The sequence below is a fragment of the Erpetoichthys calabaricus genome, chromosome 14 (assembly GCF_900747795.2).
Source record: "Erpetoichthys calabaricus chromosome 14, fErpCal1.3, whole genome shotgun sequence".
Lineage (NCBI taxonomy): Eukaryota > Metazoa > Chordata > Cladistia > Polypteriformes > Polypteridae > Erpetoichthys > Erpetoichthys calabaricus.
This window is the reverse complement of record NC_041407.2, coordinates 60,065,799-60,083,298: the sequence shown is the minus strand read 5'-3', so window position 1 is coordinate 60,083,298 and position 17,500 is coordinate 60,065,799. Positions and strand designations below refer to the sequence as shown.

The following is a 17,500-nucleotide window of genomic DNA, read 5'->3' as shown; positions in this document are numbered from 1 at the left end:
AGCAGATATGTATTATCAAAACTTCAATACATTTTTAGTGTAATGCACAACATCTGAGCTTCCAGAGGTCCTATAATCATTAGCTGCAGACAAAAAACTTTGGTGAAATATGATACATAAAAATTAACTAAATTAATTAAAATATTTAAAAGCAAATGAGTACAGTTTTCTTTATTACATTTTATTTGGTACACTATCTTCAGTTGAAAGTCCTTACCGTGATTCATTAGGATGTGTTTATTCCTTTCCTTGGGCTGTCTGTTTGCTCAAATCTGACTTTTCCTTGCTGTGTAAACAAAAAATAAACACATAGAATCCCCTTACTCTGTCTGAATCAATGATTTATGTGGATGTTAAGAACAAATTATTAATACTGAAAACATTTTGTTCATGTAACTCTCAGATATATGGCAATTAGCAACAATAATCTGTGATAAGGAAATCTAAAATACAGGATGTTGGGTATGGGGTGGATATTTTAATCACAAAAAAAAACTCTGGCTACATTTAGCTGATGCAGTTAATTTTATTTTGGAGGATTCTCCTGTGCAGGTAAAACTCATGGATGTTACAGAAAAAAAAAATCACATTTGAATAAATATATGTTGTGTGGGAAACAAACCAATGTTATCTTTTATGTGTCACAGGTCATGTATTTTCTGTAAGTATTACATAAATGCCAAGTATAGAAAACAAAGAGAGGCTATAATTAGTTTTTCACACACACACACACACGTAAACATTTTGTTTCAAAAGTTTATAAACTGAAAATGAGAATCAGGAAAAGCCAGAAGAGTACAAAATTTCAGGGTATGTTAACTTGCAGATACACTAAAATCTTAATTGGGGAAATACTTGAGTCAAATACAGACACATGAAAATAAATGCCATTTGCCTTTTGATATTCTGTACTTTATCGTCATAATTTAAACCAGTGTCCTTTTAAAAAAGGGCTACAAAACTTTAAAGTGCCTTCCTTGATATATTTATCATGACATTTTTGAACTATCAACTACTGCGTTTTTGCTGATCCAGTGTCCATTTGAATCTCAAACACTGACGTGGTCCATAGGCGGTCTGCATGTCATTCTCTTATTCTCTGTGAGGGTTTTCTTCTAAATCACAGACTTGTGCAGAGTAAAGTTAACTGGTGATTTATAGCTGGTCTACAGGGTGTGTGTGTGTGTAAGTGGGCACTAAAATGGAAAGGCCTCCTGTCCAGGACTGGTCCTTGACTTGTACTCAATGCTGTCACGATTGGCTAAGAGGTCTCCCATGACCCTGAATTGAGTAACTGTGATTTAAAAATGTTCTGTTATTTCTAAGATATAGTATTTAGATGGTTATGTTTAATTGAAATTAATAAATCTAAAATGTGTTTAATCATGTTTATTAACTTAATGCAGGCTTCACAGCTGTCTAATGAGATAAAGCCCTACATAAGGAGTGATTTAGATGAAGAAACCCCCTGCTCTTACTGGCCTCTGGTGAAAATTGTTAAAATTTATGTGCCAAAAACCTGTGGCCTACCAAATAAATTAGTACTGGTTGATCTTCCAGGAAATGGAGATTCTAATAAAGAGAGAAATAAAATGTGGAAGGAGGTATGCATCCTACTTAGCTTATATCTTTAAAGTGTAAAATATTTTTGTCTGCAAATCATAAATATTGCAACTGTAAAAAAAAATCAACACTTATTTTTATTCCTCAAATAGTACATTACCAGGTGTTCTTGTATTTGGATTGTTGCGGATATTAAAAGAGCTGAATCTGACAGCAATGTGTTAGAAATCCTGAACACAGGACTAGCAGGCATTACTGGTGGAGGAAGGTGTCAAAACATAACCATTATCTGCACCAAAACCGATGAGACTGGCATCCCGAGGTGATTTAGGATTTAATGTTAAAGTATTACTTACTTTAAACTCTTATTTGGAGTTTAACTAAACTAATGTTTCATTTCATTCCCAGTGATGGAAATTCAGGAGAAGCAGTGAGTATCCTTTTATTTTAAATGCATTTAGCATATTTATGTAGTTTAAAAGTAAGACATTTTATGTCATTTTTAAATTGGTAAATCATGTGTTCAATATTTGAAGTGGAGTAACATTAAAACATGGAATTACTAGTATTAGTATTAGCATTAAGACTTACTAGTACTATTATCTTTGCTTAAAATTGTGCTCCTTTGTCAAATTTTAAATAAACATGTTATTTAATTATATAAAATTTTTTAATCTATTTTAAAATATTTGTTTACAGGATCCAGAAGATGAAAATAAAGTGCTGAATAGAAAAATAAATGAAAGAAATAAGAAAGCCAAAATGAAGATTGATAAGAAATATAAGAAAAAAGTAGAAGTAAGAGTTTCCATTTTATTTTTGTTACAGTTACCAAATATGTAATAATGCCTCATAACCTATTTAGTCAGTACTACAGAACAATTTCTTTTTCGTTTTGCAAATCCCTGTATTTATAAAAATATGTTTGCATTAAGTTCAAGTTCCATGGCTTGGGTTACTCAAACAAATAGGAGGCTGATAGTGGAGATTAGCCCAGTTCTGAAGAAGAAAGCAACAACACTGAAGAAGGAGCAGGTCCTGCCTCTGGGCATGTAGATAGGAATGACATGGGCTGTGGTGTCTCCCTCAGGGAGATTGGAGCAATATAGTTTAGAAATCTTTTTGCCACATTATAGGTACTGTATTTTAATCCACATTAAGTCTACCTGCTGATGATGCAAAAGCTCAATTTTCAGTTTTGCATAAAAACCCCTTACATATTGCTAATAATTCTGCAGAAAAACAGATATCGGTGGCAAAATACATGTAGATTTGTTTTAAAAACATAAAGAAATTTCTATTATAATAGATCTAATGTTGACACTCTAAAGAAGCTGTCTGAACAATTTTGTTAGGTCCTTTTAGGCTTTAGTCAACAGTCTTATTGTAGAACTACAGCACGCATAAATTAAGATAACTGTGAGCCCATACTAAACACCAAGCTTCTCAAGTTATAGTGGTAACTATATTCATTTGTAAGAAAATAAATTATATTTAATGCAGTAACTGTGGCCTCTGGACGTTTAGAGTATTCAAAGCATTACAGCTGCTTTCTTGAAATAGCTGACTGGTGCAGAAGCAGATCAGGTTTTGTACAATGATATTAAACACTTGACAAGTCTATAATTGTTTTGACAGATCTAAAATATGTCTTCAAACCAAACCAAAACACAGTAGAAGGACCTAAATTCAATGTCAGTAAAATGCTAAAATTAAACAAAATATTTAATTTCTTTTTCTTCTTTGACTATTTTTTGAGAGTTTTGCCTATCCCAAGAAGCAGTAATGTTCAGACAGTAAAGTAATTCTGTACCGACTACAATGGGTGGCAGCAGTTTAGAATGGAAAGGTAATCAGGAGAAGTTACAAAATCAAAATAACAAGCCAAGGTTTGTAGCCAAGAAGACGATATTAAAGAAAACAAAACTCAGAACGTGAACCAGAAATCATTTGGGGACAGTGTGGGTATTCATGCCAGACTACATTAGCAAGAATGAATGCTAAAATACTTCTGTATGAAGAATCCACATGTGAACAATGTAATTTTGCCAATCACCAGTACAGCAATAATTAATAAAAAAGGTCTCAAAAAGACAGCAAGCACCCGTAACAAAACAATATGACTCAATAGCCTTCAACATTGTTAATACTGTATTGAAATTTAAAAACAAAAGTAACCAATAAATTCATTAGTCCAAAACCCTGGAAATGATTTTCAAAAAAATTAAAGAGAGCAAGGAACAGTCAAAAGAAATCAGAATCACAAGGCAGTAATTTTTCCTGGACGCAATCACATTTTCTAGAGGTTTTCTCTGGGTAATCTCTCAGTAATCATACTTTTACAATTGAAAACATCATTCTAAAGATTGAAAGTTCTACCATCTTTATTTTTATTTTTGCTGCGATGCTGTTTTGTTTATCACGGACGTCACCATTTTGTTGCTCAGTTGCTACCATGCAACAAAAGATTGCTAGAAGTGTGTCTCCATAAGTTGGTCCATATTGAATCATAAACACAGCGCTTTATAAGTTAGATCCACAAACCCATCCACTGTCCAAGTTGGTGAATATCAAAAGTTTTGTTGTGCTGTCTCTGTAGTTGATTTTCTTTGGCTATTACTTTTTACATTGTTTTTGTCTACAAGTTTGCCTTCTCTCTAGTTTTGATGAAAATATTATTTGTTTTTCTTGGTTTTGATCTTAGCCTGTATGAATACATTAATTTCTCAGTCCTTCTAAGCCTCAGCCTGCTTGTCTTGTCATTGGCAGAACACATACCACATATAAAATAGTGCCAATGTCATCACATGCTAATAAATGCATGCTCACAGAATGGTGAAGCACACATTATAGCAATAGTGTTTTATTGCCTAAGGTTTGTGGCACTTCCCAAAAGCATTTCAGTCTGAACATGTGGAATTATAAGCAAAGCAGTAATGTTAAAGTAAGCAATATATGCAAATGTTGGAAAGGATACAAAGAAATGGTCAAATGCTTAGAATCCTAGCTATCATTATGTGTCAGACATAGAGAAGAAAACCGTCCCAAAACCTTGGCCACACAACAGTGCTACTGTACTGTCCAGTAATATAGTCAGTATATTTATTATTAACAAGACCATGAGAAAAGATTTGATCAAAAAACAAGCAAAGATCTAAAACTGGAAATCAAGAAGCCAATTATCAAAGTTAATAACAATAACCAAAAACTTGTAGTCAAAAAGAAATACTACCAAAAGACAAGTCACACAGTCAAAATGAAAGTCACATGTATTACTATGTTTGAATACATCTCTGATAGGTTGGAAGTTAACTTGACGACCTTTGTACCATTTTGCAAGGTGACATAAGTAATTGTGCAACCCCACAGGCATCATGAGAAGGATTAAAATAGTGTTGGGATACAGTCTTCTTCTTTTGGCTGCTCAAGATCCCAAAATAGCGATGCCCAATTAAAAAAAATATTGCTGTTGAAAATGACAATAACAAATTAACAACTTCTAAGGAAAGCACAAAACAAACAGTAGAATTTAAATTCTTGGGAACAGAAACCCCCAAGACAATGTGATTTAAAATGTTATCCATTAATTAAAACTCAGAAAAAATTAAAGATCACAATTTTTTAAAAGGTACATATCACAAAAAGCATGAATGTTCTAAAAGGCAAAATACCAAAATGATGACCAGGAGAAGGATATTTTTGAAGGAGATGGAAGAAAAAACATTGTCTAAAATCATGTCTACTAACAGTGAACACCATTACCACCAAGAATATGGCTGCATCTGTGAAAACGGGGTCACAACATAACAATACATGCTAGAAAATAGCAAACAAAATTCTGCTTTGACAATATTTTAAAGATAACAGTCTCTGTAAAATATTTGAAAAATGAATCATAAGCATTAAAAACCATGACTAAAAAAATATTTTTTAAAAGTAAAGAAAGACAATAATAAAGCTCAAAAAAACTTAGTTCACAAATACAGTAATCCCTCGCTACTTCGCGGTTCACTTTTCGCGGATTCACGACTTCGCGGGTTTTTAAATACAAGTGATTGCCCGCCTATTGCGGAAGTTATGTTCCAGACCCATCAGCAACAGGAGAAAATCCGTGATATAGAAAGACCATATAAATAAACATTTTTATAGTTTAAGCCTTAAAATACCCATCCCACATGCTTTAAACACATGTAAACTTATAAAACACACTTTGTTAACACATATGATATGTGGATATCTGGCTAAGGATATGAGTAACATCTCACTATTATAAAACATTTTAACTTCACGCAAGACAAGACAGTGAGACAGGAAAATACAAGGCTTTAAAATTATTGACACGCAGAGCGACAAGCAGCACAAAGCCAGCACAAAGTCCACTTCTTCTTAGCGTTCATTCAGCTCCCCACCCCCTTGACAATGCGAAGTAGCAGGAGCGTACTGCGCCTCCGGGGTGGGGGGGTTTGAGCAAACGTGCGTTCAGCCCTCACACCCCCACACACACACTCCTCCTCCTCCTTCTGAATGCGCAGAGCGACAAGCAGGCATTTTGGCAGAAGCAGCACAAAGTTCATTTCTGCTCAGCGTGAGTTCAGCTGCCCCCCTTCACAAAGCGAGTGCAGACACATCGACTTCTGATCGCTGCGTGCAGTGTGCAGTGTTGGTCTGAGGTGTTTAAGAATGTAGAAAGTGTTTAAGAGCATAGGAAGTGTTTATAAGAGTGTGGGAAAGGTTAACAAGAGAGTGAGAAAGGTTTATAAGAGTGTGGGAAGGGTTTATAAAGCCTTAAAATATGTATAAATAATAAATTAAATATAGGTCGCTACTTCGCGGATTTTCACCTATCGCGGGGGGCTCTGGAATGTAACCCCCGCGATAGGTGAGGGATGACTGTACAAATATACAGTGGAACCTCGAGATACGATCACCTCTGTATACGAGAAATTCAAGATAAGAGGAAAGTATGAGCGAAAAATACGGATCTAAATACGAGCATTGGCTCGGGTAACGAGCCACGAGCCAGGCTATGGGTATGCGTGACGCGTTTCCCGATCCGCCTCGACTCGGGGATTCACCCAAGCTGACGCTGCCCACATTTAACGTGAAAATAATTATTCAAAGCTGACGCTGCCCGCATTTAACATGAAAATAATTATTCAACGATTCCTCTCAAGAAGATTGTTGCCTCAAAGAAAAAAAAGGAAGCCATGGCCATTGAAATTAAGAAAGAAATCATAGATAAACATGAACGTGGTGTAAGAGTGACGGAACTGGCGAAGACTTACGGCCGTTCGACATCGACGATCTGCACTATTCTGAAGAAGAAGGAAGAAATTAAGAAACTTGATGTGGCCAAAGGAGTTACCGTGACTTCCAGGCACCGTCCAAAACTCCTAGAAGATGTTGAGAAGCTGTTGTTGGTGTGGATTAACGAGAAGCAGTTAAAAGGCGATTCGGTGTCGGAAGCTATCACTTGCGCTAAGGCTAAGAAGCTGTACTTGGACCTTCTCCGAAAATCATCAGGTACGTCGGCTGAAGATGAGGAGGCATTTAAGGCAAGCCATGGATGGTTTGCAAAATTTAAAAAGAGAACCGGTATTCACAGTGTTGTGCGACATGGGGAGGCTGCCAACTCTGACACAGCTGCTGCTGATAAATTTGGGCAAGAGTTCCAACAATTTATTACTAGTGAGGGGTTTATTCCCCAGCAAGTGTTTAATTGTGATGAAACAGGTCTTTTTTGGAAGAAAATGCCTAAGAGAACCTACATTACGCAAGAGGAGAAATCTTTGCCTGGCCACAAGCCAATGAAAGATAGGCTTACCCTCTTGTTCTGCGCCAACGCAAGTGGAGACTATAAAATCAAGCTGTTGCTCGTCTACCACTCAGAAAATCCATGAGTTTTCAAGACAGGGAAGGTGCAGAAAAAACAACTGAATGTGATGTGGCGGGCCAACAGCAAAGCCTGGGTAATACGGCAAATTTTCATCGAGTGGGTCAATGAAGTTTTTGGCCCCTCAGTGAAGAAATATCTTCACGAAAATAAGTTGCCACTCAAGGTTTTGCTCGTCCTTGATAATGCTCCTGCACATCCTCCAGGGCTTGAAGATGATTTGCTGGAGGAATTTCAGTTCATCAAAGTCAAGTTTCTTCCTCCCAACACCACTCCACTTCTCCAGCCCATGGACCAGCAAGTAATTTCCAACTTTAAAAAGCTGTACACGAAGGCCTTGTTTCAAAGGTGTTTTGAAGTGACCGAAAATACAAGCCTGACCCTCAGAGAATTTTGGAAGGATCACTTCAACATCTTAAATTGTTTAAACCTTATTGATAAGGCCTGAGAAGAAGTCTCAGTAAGGACCCTGAATTCAGCATGGAAAAAACTGTGGCCTCAGAGTGCTCCTGACTTTGGTTTCGATCCTCAACCTGTGGACAAAACAGTGCAGCTAGTCAAAGAAATTGTATCTCTGGGGAAAAGTATGGGTCTGGATGTGGATGGTGCTGATCTGGATGAGTTAGTGGAGGAGCATAGTGAAGAACTTACAATGGACAAACTTAAGGAACTTCACAAGGAGCAGCAGCAAGAGGTGGTAGAAGAGCTTTCGTTAGGGGAGGAGGAAGCAGGGGATGAGGCCCTCTCTTCCAGTAAGATTAAAGAAGTGTTGGCAAAGTGGGAAGAAGTAAAAACTTTCTTTGAAGAAAATCACCCTAATAAAGCAGTGTGTGGGCGCACCATGAACTTGTGTAATGACAATGTAGTGTCGCATTTTAGGGGCATCTTAAAAAGAAGACAGAAGCAAGTGTCATTAGATATGTTTTTGGTAAAGCAACCTGCAACTAAAAGAAAGTTAAGTGATTCTGACCCAGAACCTGCTTCCAGTGGAGTAAAATTCCCAAGAAGAGAGAGCCTTCCTGAATCAGAGGGGGACTCTCCTTCCCCACAGTAACCCGTTTTATTTACCAGTGTTATTTATTAAAGGTAAACTTTAATTACTTTAATTAAAGGTAAACTACAGTATATATTGTTTGTCAGTGTTATTTGTTAAGAAAATTGATTTTTATGTTGATATTTTTGGGGATGGGAACGGATTAACTGGATTTCCATTATTTTCAATGGGGAAGTTTTGTTCTAGATACAAGAAATTCGCTGTACAAGCTCAGTGCTGGAACAAATTAAACTCGTATCTAGAGGTTCCACTGTACAAAACAAATCCAATAGATACTAAGAAATTCCAAAAATAATAAGCAAGAAGAATGGATTTAAATGTTAAACATGCAGAAGGACAAAACAAATGACCAAAGCAAGAATCAAAATAAACAAATTAATACATTAAAGAGTAGTTTAAAAATAGAAAAATGCACAAAACACAAAAAACACAATTCCAAAAGTATAGTCAAAGAATGTAACAAAAATAAAAGCTGAGCAAACAAAACAAAAAGGTCAGAAGAGCACTATATGTAAAACACACTAAAGAACAGTAAGGTGAGTAACCTGTTAAGCTGGTTTCTTAAAAACTCCCGTTTATATGTGTGAGTCCCCTTAAAATTTTCCTTTGGCAAAATGGTCTGATGTCATAGAAATATGATAAAAAAAAAGATTAAACATCATCAATGATCGCCATGAATCCGAAAGCAAGCATGAAGCCCATGTCTCTTGAGCAGTGTGGGGAATGTTACCTTCAAAAGTAACTTAGTTACATTACTCATTACTTTAAAAAAAGCAGCTAAGTATGCTGTATAGTTACTTATTATAAAATATAATGCATTCCAAACAGGCCATTTTTTTCATACCTAATCTTCTTTAATATGAAAAACTGCACATCTGACTGGCCAGCATCTATTTTTTAATCCTAAACTCATAAACCTTCATGAAATGGAGCTGAAACACAGCCAAATGTGATCATTTTCTTGTGTTTTATAAATACCTGTACTCATTCACGTGCTATGAAGTAAATCATATTCAGCTGCTTTTATATCCTTAGGCTTCTGTGTGCATGCAGCACTCTCTTTCCTGCATGGCTGTGAGACTGGGAGATTTCAAAGATGTGGCATACCAGTACGTATGCTTTGTGCCTTATACCCAAGTGCTGCTGTTATAATAATAACACATGTATTTTAACTTCAGTAAAATAAGAATTATGTTTTGTTACTTAATACTTTAAAAAGTAATCAGACTATTTAATGCACGTTACTTTAACGCTGTTACCCCACTGCCCCCAAAATTGTGCTTCTGAGATTAGGACTGTATGTTCAACTCACTAACATAAATTTAGCAATTTCTTAAATACTGAGACAGATTATTTCATCCCGAGGAAGGAATAATGTGATCGCCAAAGTATTTGTCTCAAGAAATGTATCTTTGTGGGCACCTCCACTATTTTCTACCTGTGGCTGCTGGAAATGTGTGTGAAGCTAACACGTACACAGGCTAATAGAGTGCAACAGAAATGCGCAAACTATAAAATCCATAACTGTAACCTAGTTAAGGGTTTACATGGCCAAATAACTGGGTTACTTGTGGAGAATTCTACATTTGTTAAATTGGCTTCTCAAAGATCTATATCCTGGTTTCTCTAGCACAAATAAGAGTTTACATTGCATTTTAGAATCCGGGTTTCTGTGAGTAACCATTTTATTAAAATGCATGTAAATGCATTACTAATGCAGTGTGAATACAGTGCTGTAAAGTACATAAATACCACGTTTGGTTAAGCTTTTATCACTTCAAACACAAACTACATTCTCGTTTATAAAAATCAACTGTTGAAAATTTAAAATGATCAATTACAACAGTACTTTCAGTTATTATATCAAATTGTGGGGTACTGTACTCAATATGTAATCAGATGTATCTGTATATGTAATAAAATATGAACAGAGGTTGCAAGTAGCCAAAGCAGGACTTCCAGGCAGTTCTGTAGATGTCTGACCTGACAGAATCTTAATTATACTTCAGCAGATCTCTATGCACTCAAGTGTGTGTCCACTGAACTTCTATGATGTGACTTCAAAACATTTTAGAATACCACAAAGTGAAAGCTCAAAGCAAACATTCATTTCAAGCATCAACTAAATACAGTAGCTAATGAAGACTTATATTCTTCTTTGTATTCTGTACCAAGTATAGGTCTTACTGTAGTAAAGTTTGACATTTTTCAGGGTTCAAGTTTAACTTTATTGTCATTCAAAACCACACACAGCAATGCAAAGCAGAACAAAATTGTGTCACCCAGCCCTATTATGTGTAAGAACAGCCAAAAAAAATAAAAGAAGAGTAACACCAAGAATATTAAACAGAGAATCATCAAAATGCACACATAATCACATACATACACCCTAAGTACTACAAAATCTGCCACATGGATTTAACTTAAGAGAAGTTAATATGCACAGACAGGTTATACAGTATATTGCACTGTATTAACAGAATAGCACCATATGTAAGAGTCTAATTGCTTATGAGTTTAAATGAAGTTTTTTAAAGTTTTATGAAATCTTCCAGTTCTGGGCAATATACTTTGGTACTTCTTGCCAGATGGCAGAAGCACAAACAGTACATTGTGGGGGTTACTGTGCTCTATGATAATGTTGGTGGCCCTGTTTTTGCTGCATTTGTTATAGAGTTCCTCAATGGGAGGGAGAGACTTTAATTCCAGTTTGTGATATGTTAATATGAGTATATTGAACATAGCGTTATCGCACAAAGTGTTCAACCCCAGTTTACACAAATATATGCCTAATATTACCTCATCTAATGTTTAAAAGGGGTCATAAACTGTTGAAAGCATTTGAACAGAGTGATAATTTCCATGCATGTCTAACAAACTTTTCTGTGTGACTTTAAATAAATCATTTTGTAAAAGAATACCCTCTTTAAACATTTCAATAAAGCTTGTAGTGGACTTAAAAAGAGAACTCTTTTTAAAGTAATTATTTTATATGATTTATTTTACAGTACATACATTCAGTAATTTAAATTCTATGCACACATACATATACACACTCACCCTTTAATTTATGTTATTTGTTTAATATTGTATTTTCAGACATTTCTAATGGGTTCTGTGGAGCAGGGTGTTAACACCCTGAAGGTATTTACAGTGAGTTCTAAGGAGTACTGGAATATCCAACTACAAAAAAAAAGCAGCCTTACAATTGATGAAACTGGTAAGATTTTCATCTTATAATTGTAAGTTTTAAAATATGCATTTAATCTCAGTTAATACTCAGTTATGCCCAGTCTAGCTCATTATCATAATAAATCCTGGATAAAAAATACAAACTCTTCACACTTAGTTGAAGCACTGGGAATGAACTGAGCGACCACAAGCTGTGTGGCAGCAATGTCATAACCACTTTGTCACCATTCTCACATTATTATTATTATTATTATTATTAATAATAATAATAATAAGGGGTTAAATCTCTTTCTCGCAGGATGTATAATGCTGCTCGTGTTGTGAAGGGGTGGGGGGGGGAGGCTGAACTCACGCTAAGAAGAAGCGGATGGATCATCTGCTGGCTTGTTGCTGCTGCTGGCAAAATCCGTATTCTGCTTGTCACGCTGTGCATTGATCATTTCAAAGCCTGTACAGCAGCTGTCCTTTTTGCCATTTTGCATCTCTGCCATTTGTGTTGTGAAGAGTGTGTTGGGGGGTTTGGCTGAACACATGCTACGGAGTAGCAGTCGGATCATCTGCTGGCTTGCTGCTGCTGGTGAGCTGTGTATTCTGCTTGTCGCTTGTCGTTGTTTTAAGAGCTGGGAGCACATGAAGCGTGTCTTGCCAAAAGCATTCCAACAACTCCTAGGTTAGATGTCTGTGAACTTGTTTTAAATCTTGTCTCACTGCCTTGTCTTGCGGGACGTTAAAGTGTCTCTCACGGGACGTCAAATTGTCTTCCGAGAACATCTGAGAAGATCACGTCTCGTCTCCTAAGTCTCCCTTCCAAGATTTTTTTTTTATAATAGAGAGATAATAACAGTAAGTGCAGTCCAGTAAGTCACTACATCAAACTTGCTAAACTGTTGCTGTGCATTATTGATAATGTTAACATTCATGACTTTCTTTTCTCTTATACTTAACAGAACTCCCATCATTAAAGGGGTATTTGAAGGAGATCTATATCAGCCAAACAAAGAAAGCAGTGGAAAATTATGTTTCTGAGGTGTCTGGAATTATATCCTTTCTTAATGTCACTAAAGAATATGTTGGAGATAAGGTACACAATTTTATTTTTCTTGAGAGACATTTTTAAATTACCTGGATTCCCAGATAGAATGAGCAAATAAATTACTTTCTTTTGTTTTATCTTGTTAAATAGGATAGCCTCTATGTAGCCTGTAGATGCAGGATAAATAAAGAAAGGAGTAATAATAACAAGACTAAACGGGAGCATTGTCGTCACTTTTAACTCCTGACTGAAAAACTCTATCTTGTGAGAGCATCAGCATGATAGAACACATATGCTATAGTTTTTGTACATTCTGTGCTTAAAAAGAGAACTGACATGTGTGACCTTCCAACTTATCAATTAACAAAACATTAAGGATAAGCAGAGAAATTACATATGAAAAAGGTTTTTTAACCCTTAATATGTCATACCATTAAGTGTGCACATAAATTACCTATTAAAATTTTTCATGTTTCAGAAGTGCAATATATTTTGAAAACTTACCCATTGTAACCACAACGGGTGCAACTGAGCCCCAAACCTCGGATACAATATCACCCAAAACAACTCTGGGTTTAATATAATAGATTTATATTTTCAACAACCTCCTTTTCTAGAGCACACAGCCACAAACTCCACAATATCACTTTATAAATTTCTTCCTCTCCTTCCACTCCTCCTGGTGAGTTTTGCCCACTGCCTCCCCACTCTGACTGTCTGATGTGAAGCAGTGCACTTCTTTTCAAGTTAGACCCGTGAATGCCTCCAGTGTCACTGCACTACATGTCAGGAGCACTTCCAGGTTATGTGGAAACTGGTGTTGTCCTGCCCTGGCAGCGCCCTCTGGTGGCACTCAAGGGCTGCACTTCCACACTCCAATTCCCATGCAACCCTGCAGGTGTCCTGACCGGGATCAGCCTAGAGGAGCACTACCACTTTCTATGTTGAGGTTTGAACTGTTCCCAATATCCACGTTCACCCAGTTTATTCATTATTTCTTCATCCCAGCCAGGACAAAGATTACAAGGCGTTACAGCCGTATTGTGCCTCCACTCCTGCAGTTTTTCCATTATGGCTTTCCGGCCAGGAAAGAAGTCATTCTCGATCCTGGCTGGGATGTCCCTCCATCAACATGGCATTTATACTATGTACATATAGAGAACTATTCTGGGTCAAAGTTTTTTTTTCCTGTTTTTTATCTATCAATTTTCCAGAATCAATTAATAGATATATAGGGTGCACAGCACGTATGCAGGATAAGGCTCATTTGCATATGCACACATGTTTAGTAAAACTGGACAATTACAAGCTACTATTTAACTTAAAGCACACATCAGTGGGGTAGAAAAAGAAAACTGGAGACATGAGGCAAAAATGGCAAAGACACAAAAAGCATCACACAGGCAATGACTTGGAATGGGATTTGAAAACAAACTTACATTTAAAATATTTTAGAACTTTAGTCTGATTGTAAATTTTTCTTTGTGATTTTATTGGCTTTTTTATTTTATTTTCAGAATAATGAGAATAAATCTCTCTACACACACCTGACCAAAAAACTTAAAAATGAAGTCCGTGACTTGGATGTTTTCTTTGGCAAAATTCAACAAAGTATGGAGACGGAACTGAAAAGTGGTGTGGATAATGCTGAAAAGAATTGTCTAGAAAATCTTAATTCACTTTTAAAACCTGTAAGTAAATATATTATATTTTACCAGTATGTATCTCTAAATTTGGCAAAAGGACAGCACATTGTGTGATTGAGCATTTAAGTTATTCTATGTTTTGTATATATGACTTATTATTTGACTACATGAGATAGTTAGGGAATGCCATTTATAGATCTGCTTTGGAAACCTCAAAGTTTGGAAGAGATACAAGAAGAATGGAGAATCAACTTTAGGGACTGTTATACTGAACTTATAAAGAGGATCAAGGGATCTTAGCATAAAGTACAGGAAATCAGGCTCAATCTAACTCCCTCCATTAAAGCAGCTCATGAGATATCAGGGTAAGGAAGGAGGCTGTCTCTGTCCAGACAGTTTTGGTCACACATAAGGCTATACAGCATATCCAAGGTTTCCATGATTCTTAACCTTTTAATGGTAGAAGAGCAGCAGTTAGACATCTATTTTGAATAACTTCACAATAGGGAGAGGGGTCTGCCTGGAAAGATTATTTATTCTGGTTACTGGGCAGGGTGGTCAAAACATAGAAGGTAAATATATGTGAAGCAGAAGGGAGTATTGGCAGAATATGGAGGGATATTTCCTTAGTAAAATAGACAATAACCCTTCCTTGTTAGTCATGTCTCTATGGGTTAGATCTTCTTAACTGGACAAAATCACTAAAAATCATTTATTTAAAATGTATAATGTTGCTTATAACATTCTCTAAACAAATTAAAGTGCCTACATTGTCTTGGCAGAAACATATGAACTTCAGTGGCTATCATCAGACAATTAAGGCTTTGTGCAAAAATTCTGGAAGTTTTCGTTCATCCACAGGAGATTTCATTGATCTCAACAGTAAACTGGCTTCTCCCATTTATACAGCCGTGAATAAGACCATCAAAAGCACTTTCCAGTAAGTTTATTCTCAATTATGTACTCCATTATGTACTTTGTTATTTAGTAGGAAATGTTAATCCTATTACCTATTAATGGACTAAATATTCTGCTTGGATTAATAAATTTTGTTTTTTGGGTCATAGTGCTGCACAATATTATTTTCATTTTTTATTATGGATAGGATTAGAAATGAGTACATTAGAGGGTCAGCTCAGATTGGACGGTTTGGGAGACAAAGTCAGAGAGGCGAGATTGCGTTGGTTTGGACATGTGCAGAGGAGAGATGCTGGGTATATTGGGAGAAGGATGTTAAAGATAGAGCTGCCAGGCAAGAGGAAAAGAGGAAGGCCTAAGAGAAGGTTTATGGATGTGGTGAGAGGGGACATTCAGGTGATGGGTGTGACAGAACAAGATGCAGAGGACAGAAAGATATGGAAAAAGATGAACCGCTGTGGCAACCCCTAACAGGAGCAGCCGAAAGAAGAAGAATTATTATTTGTCTGATGCCTTCATGCAAGGTGACTTACAACATCTGAGATATGATTGTTTATATTTGTTTTGCTTTTCCAATTGGAGCACAGGCAGGTAAGGTGACTCACTTAAGGTCGCATGGTGTCAGTAGTGGGATTTGAACCCACAACCTGAATGCTTGATGCCCAAAGTCTAAAACCACTATGCTATAAAAATGATTAACAAAGAGATAGTATTTGAACACATAAAACACTGAGATACAAATATATAATTAATGCCTACCTGCCACTGGAGGAGCAAAAAGTAAAAGATGTTTTCTGAATGTTTCAGAACAAAGCAAATTCTAGAGGACTTCTTTTGCAGTTTTTTCTGCAATGGGCTGGCACTCCTTCTTGTGTCCATTGCTACCTGGGTAAACTCCATTGAAAGACCCTGAATTTTGTTAAGTGGGTTTGATTATGTTATGTAGTATTGCAGTTATAATGTTGTGTATCATGTTTTAATTTTTTTTTTGTTTTAATTTTGTCTACTTTCACTTTTTTATATATCTGTTTAAAGACATCACTGGAAGAATGTTTATTCTGCAATCATGCATTTACGATTTTCAACAACTAATACCTTGCTTGACCTGTTAGTGGCGCAATAAATGACTATGACATAATATTTTTTTCAAAATGTAAATATTGAGCTATATTCACAAAAAGTTGCTTAATTTCTCAGACTACATGTTTGTGGAAGGTTTTCATTTTTATACATACTCTGCAATCATAGAACTTCAGAGCTCTCCTGCAAAAAACCTAAAGGATGACAAATAACTTGCTGCTGTCTGTTCTTTTGAGAAAAAACTATAAAGGGTTATACCCAATTGCAAAGCACATACGCATCATTCTTAGCCTAACTCATCTCACGTTATTGCAGATACAATTTTGAAATCACAAGTATTAATGCTTTATGGTGGTGATTTTTAAATTTCAAATTGACTAATATGCATAATCCATATCTGTAGGTTCAATACTTGTAGCAAAAGAAATATAAAAGGAAACCTGAGCTTGCTTCAATCAAACTTCGAAGAAGATGAGGCATTCAACTCAAAGAAAACTGCTCAGTCTTACCGGCTGATATTCATTAAAACTGAAGTATGTATGACTTTCTTTATTATACTAGTAAGGTTAAGAATTAAATATAACATTTAAACAATTAAAAATAACATTTACAACCACACAGAACTGAACTGTACTTAATGCTGTGCTCACAAGTGTTTCATTTTGTCTTGATAGTGATCTTGCTTATTATTTATTTAATTCACATTTTTCCAGGTCTCTATATAAATTATTCATTCAACAAATTTCATTTTAGCATTTTGCATTTATTTTGTTTCATAAATATGTTAATTTAGCAGTTGTTTTAGCTGGAATATATTTTCACAAAAGGATATACGATGAACCGCTTAAACCTTAATCAATGTCGCTTCTTTACTGAAGACCATTCTTTTTGCACATGCATTTATTTAAAACATACTATTCCTTAAGCATGTTTAATTCTCAATGTTCCTGTCTTGGTCTGTTGTACATACTGTATCCTGAAAGTTTTTAATGTAATTTTATCTGTTTCAGTCATACAAATGCTATCCCACCGCCCTCCAAAGTCTACCCAATTTAATTCAAGCGTAGAACAGGAAGGGTCACAGATCTTAATCACACTGTTTAGGTGACTTCATTCATGAC

At 35.8% G+C, this 17,500-nt stretch overlaps 2 protein-coding genes across 3 annotated transcripts in view; one reads left to right on the top strand and one right to left on the bottom strand.

Annotated features, from left to right (window-relative positions):
• eif3i (eukaryotic translation initiation factor 3, subunit I) overlaps positions 1–17,500 on the bottom strand; it is a 342,432-nt gene that overhangs the window by 22,982 nt on the left and 301,950 nt on the right. The window lies entirely within an intron of this gene.
• The window catches only part of LOC114643017 (nuclear GTPase SLIP-GC-like), a 77,744-nt gene that overhangs the window by 36,882 nt on the left and 23,362 nt on the right, over positions 1–17,500 (top strand). For both annotated transcript variants that reach the window (XM_051918738.1, XM_051918739.1), the window contains 9 exons: positions 1,407–1,604; positions 1,716–1,885; positions 1,972–1,993; positions 2,263–2,361; positions 11,610–11,730; positions 12,650–12,783; positions 14,253–14,426; positions 15,164–15,321; positions 16,783–16,912. In XM_051918738.1, the coding sequence (XP_051774698.1) occupies positions 1,407–1,604; positions 1,716–1,885; positions 1,972–1,993; positions 2,263–2,361; positions 11,610–11,730; positions 12,650–12,783; positions 14,253–14,426; positions 15,164–15,321; positions 16,783–16,912 (1,206 nt within the window). The remainder of the gene's footprint in view (positions 1–1,406; positions 1,605–1,715; positions 1,886–1,971; positions 1,994–2,262; positions 2,362–11,609; positions 11,731–12,649; positions 12,784–14,252; positions 14,427–15,163; positions 15,322–16,782; positions 16,913–17,500) is intronic.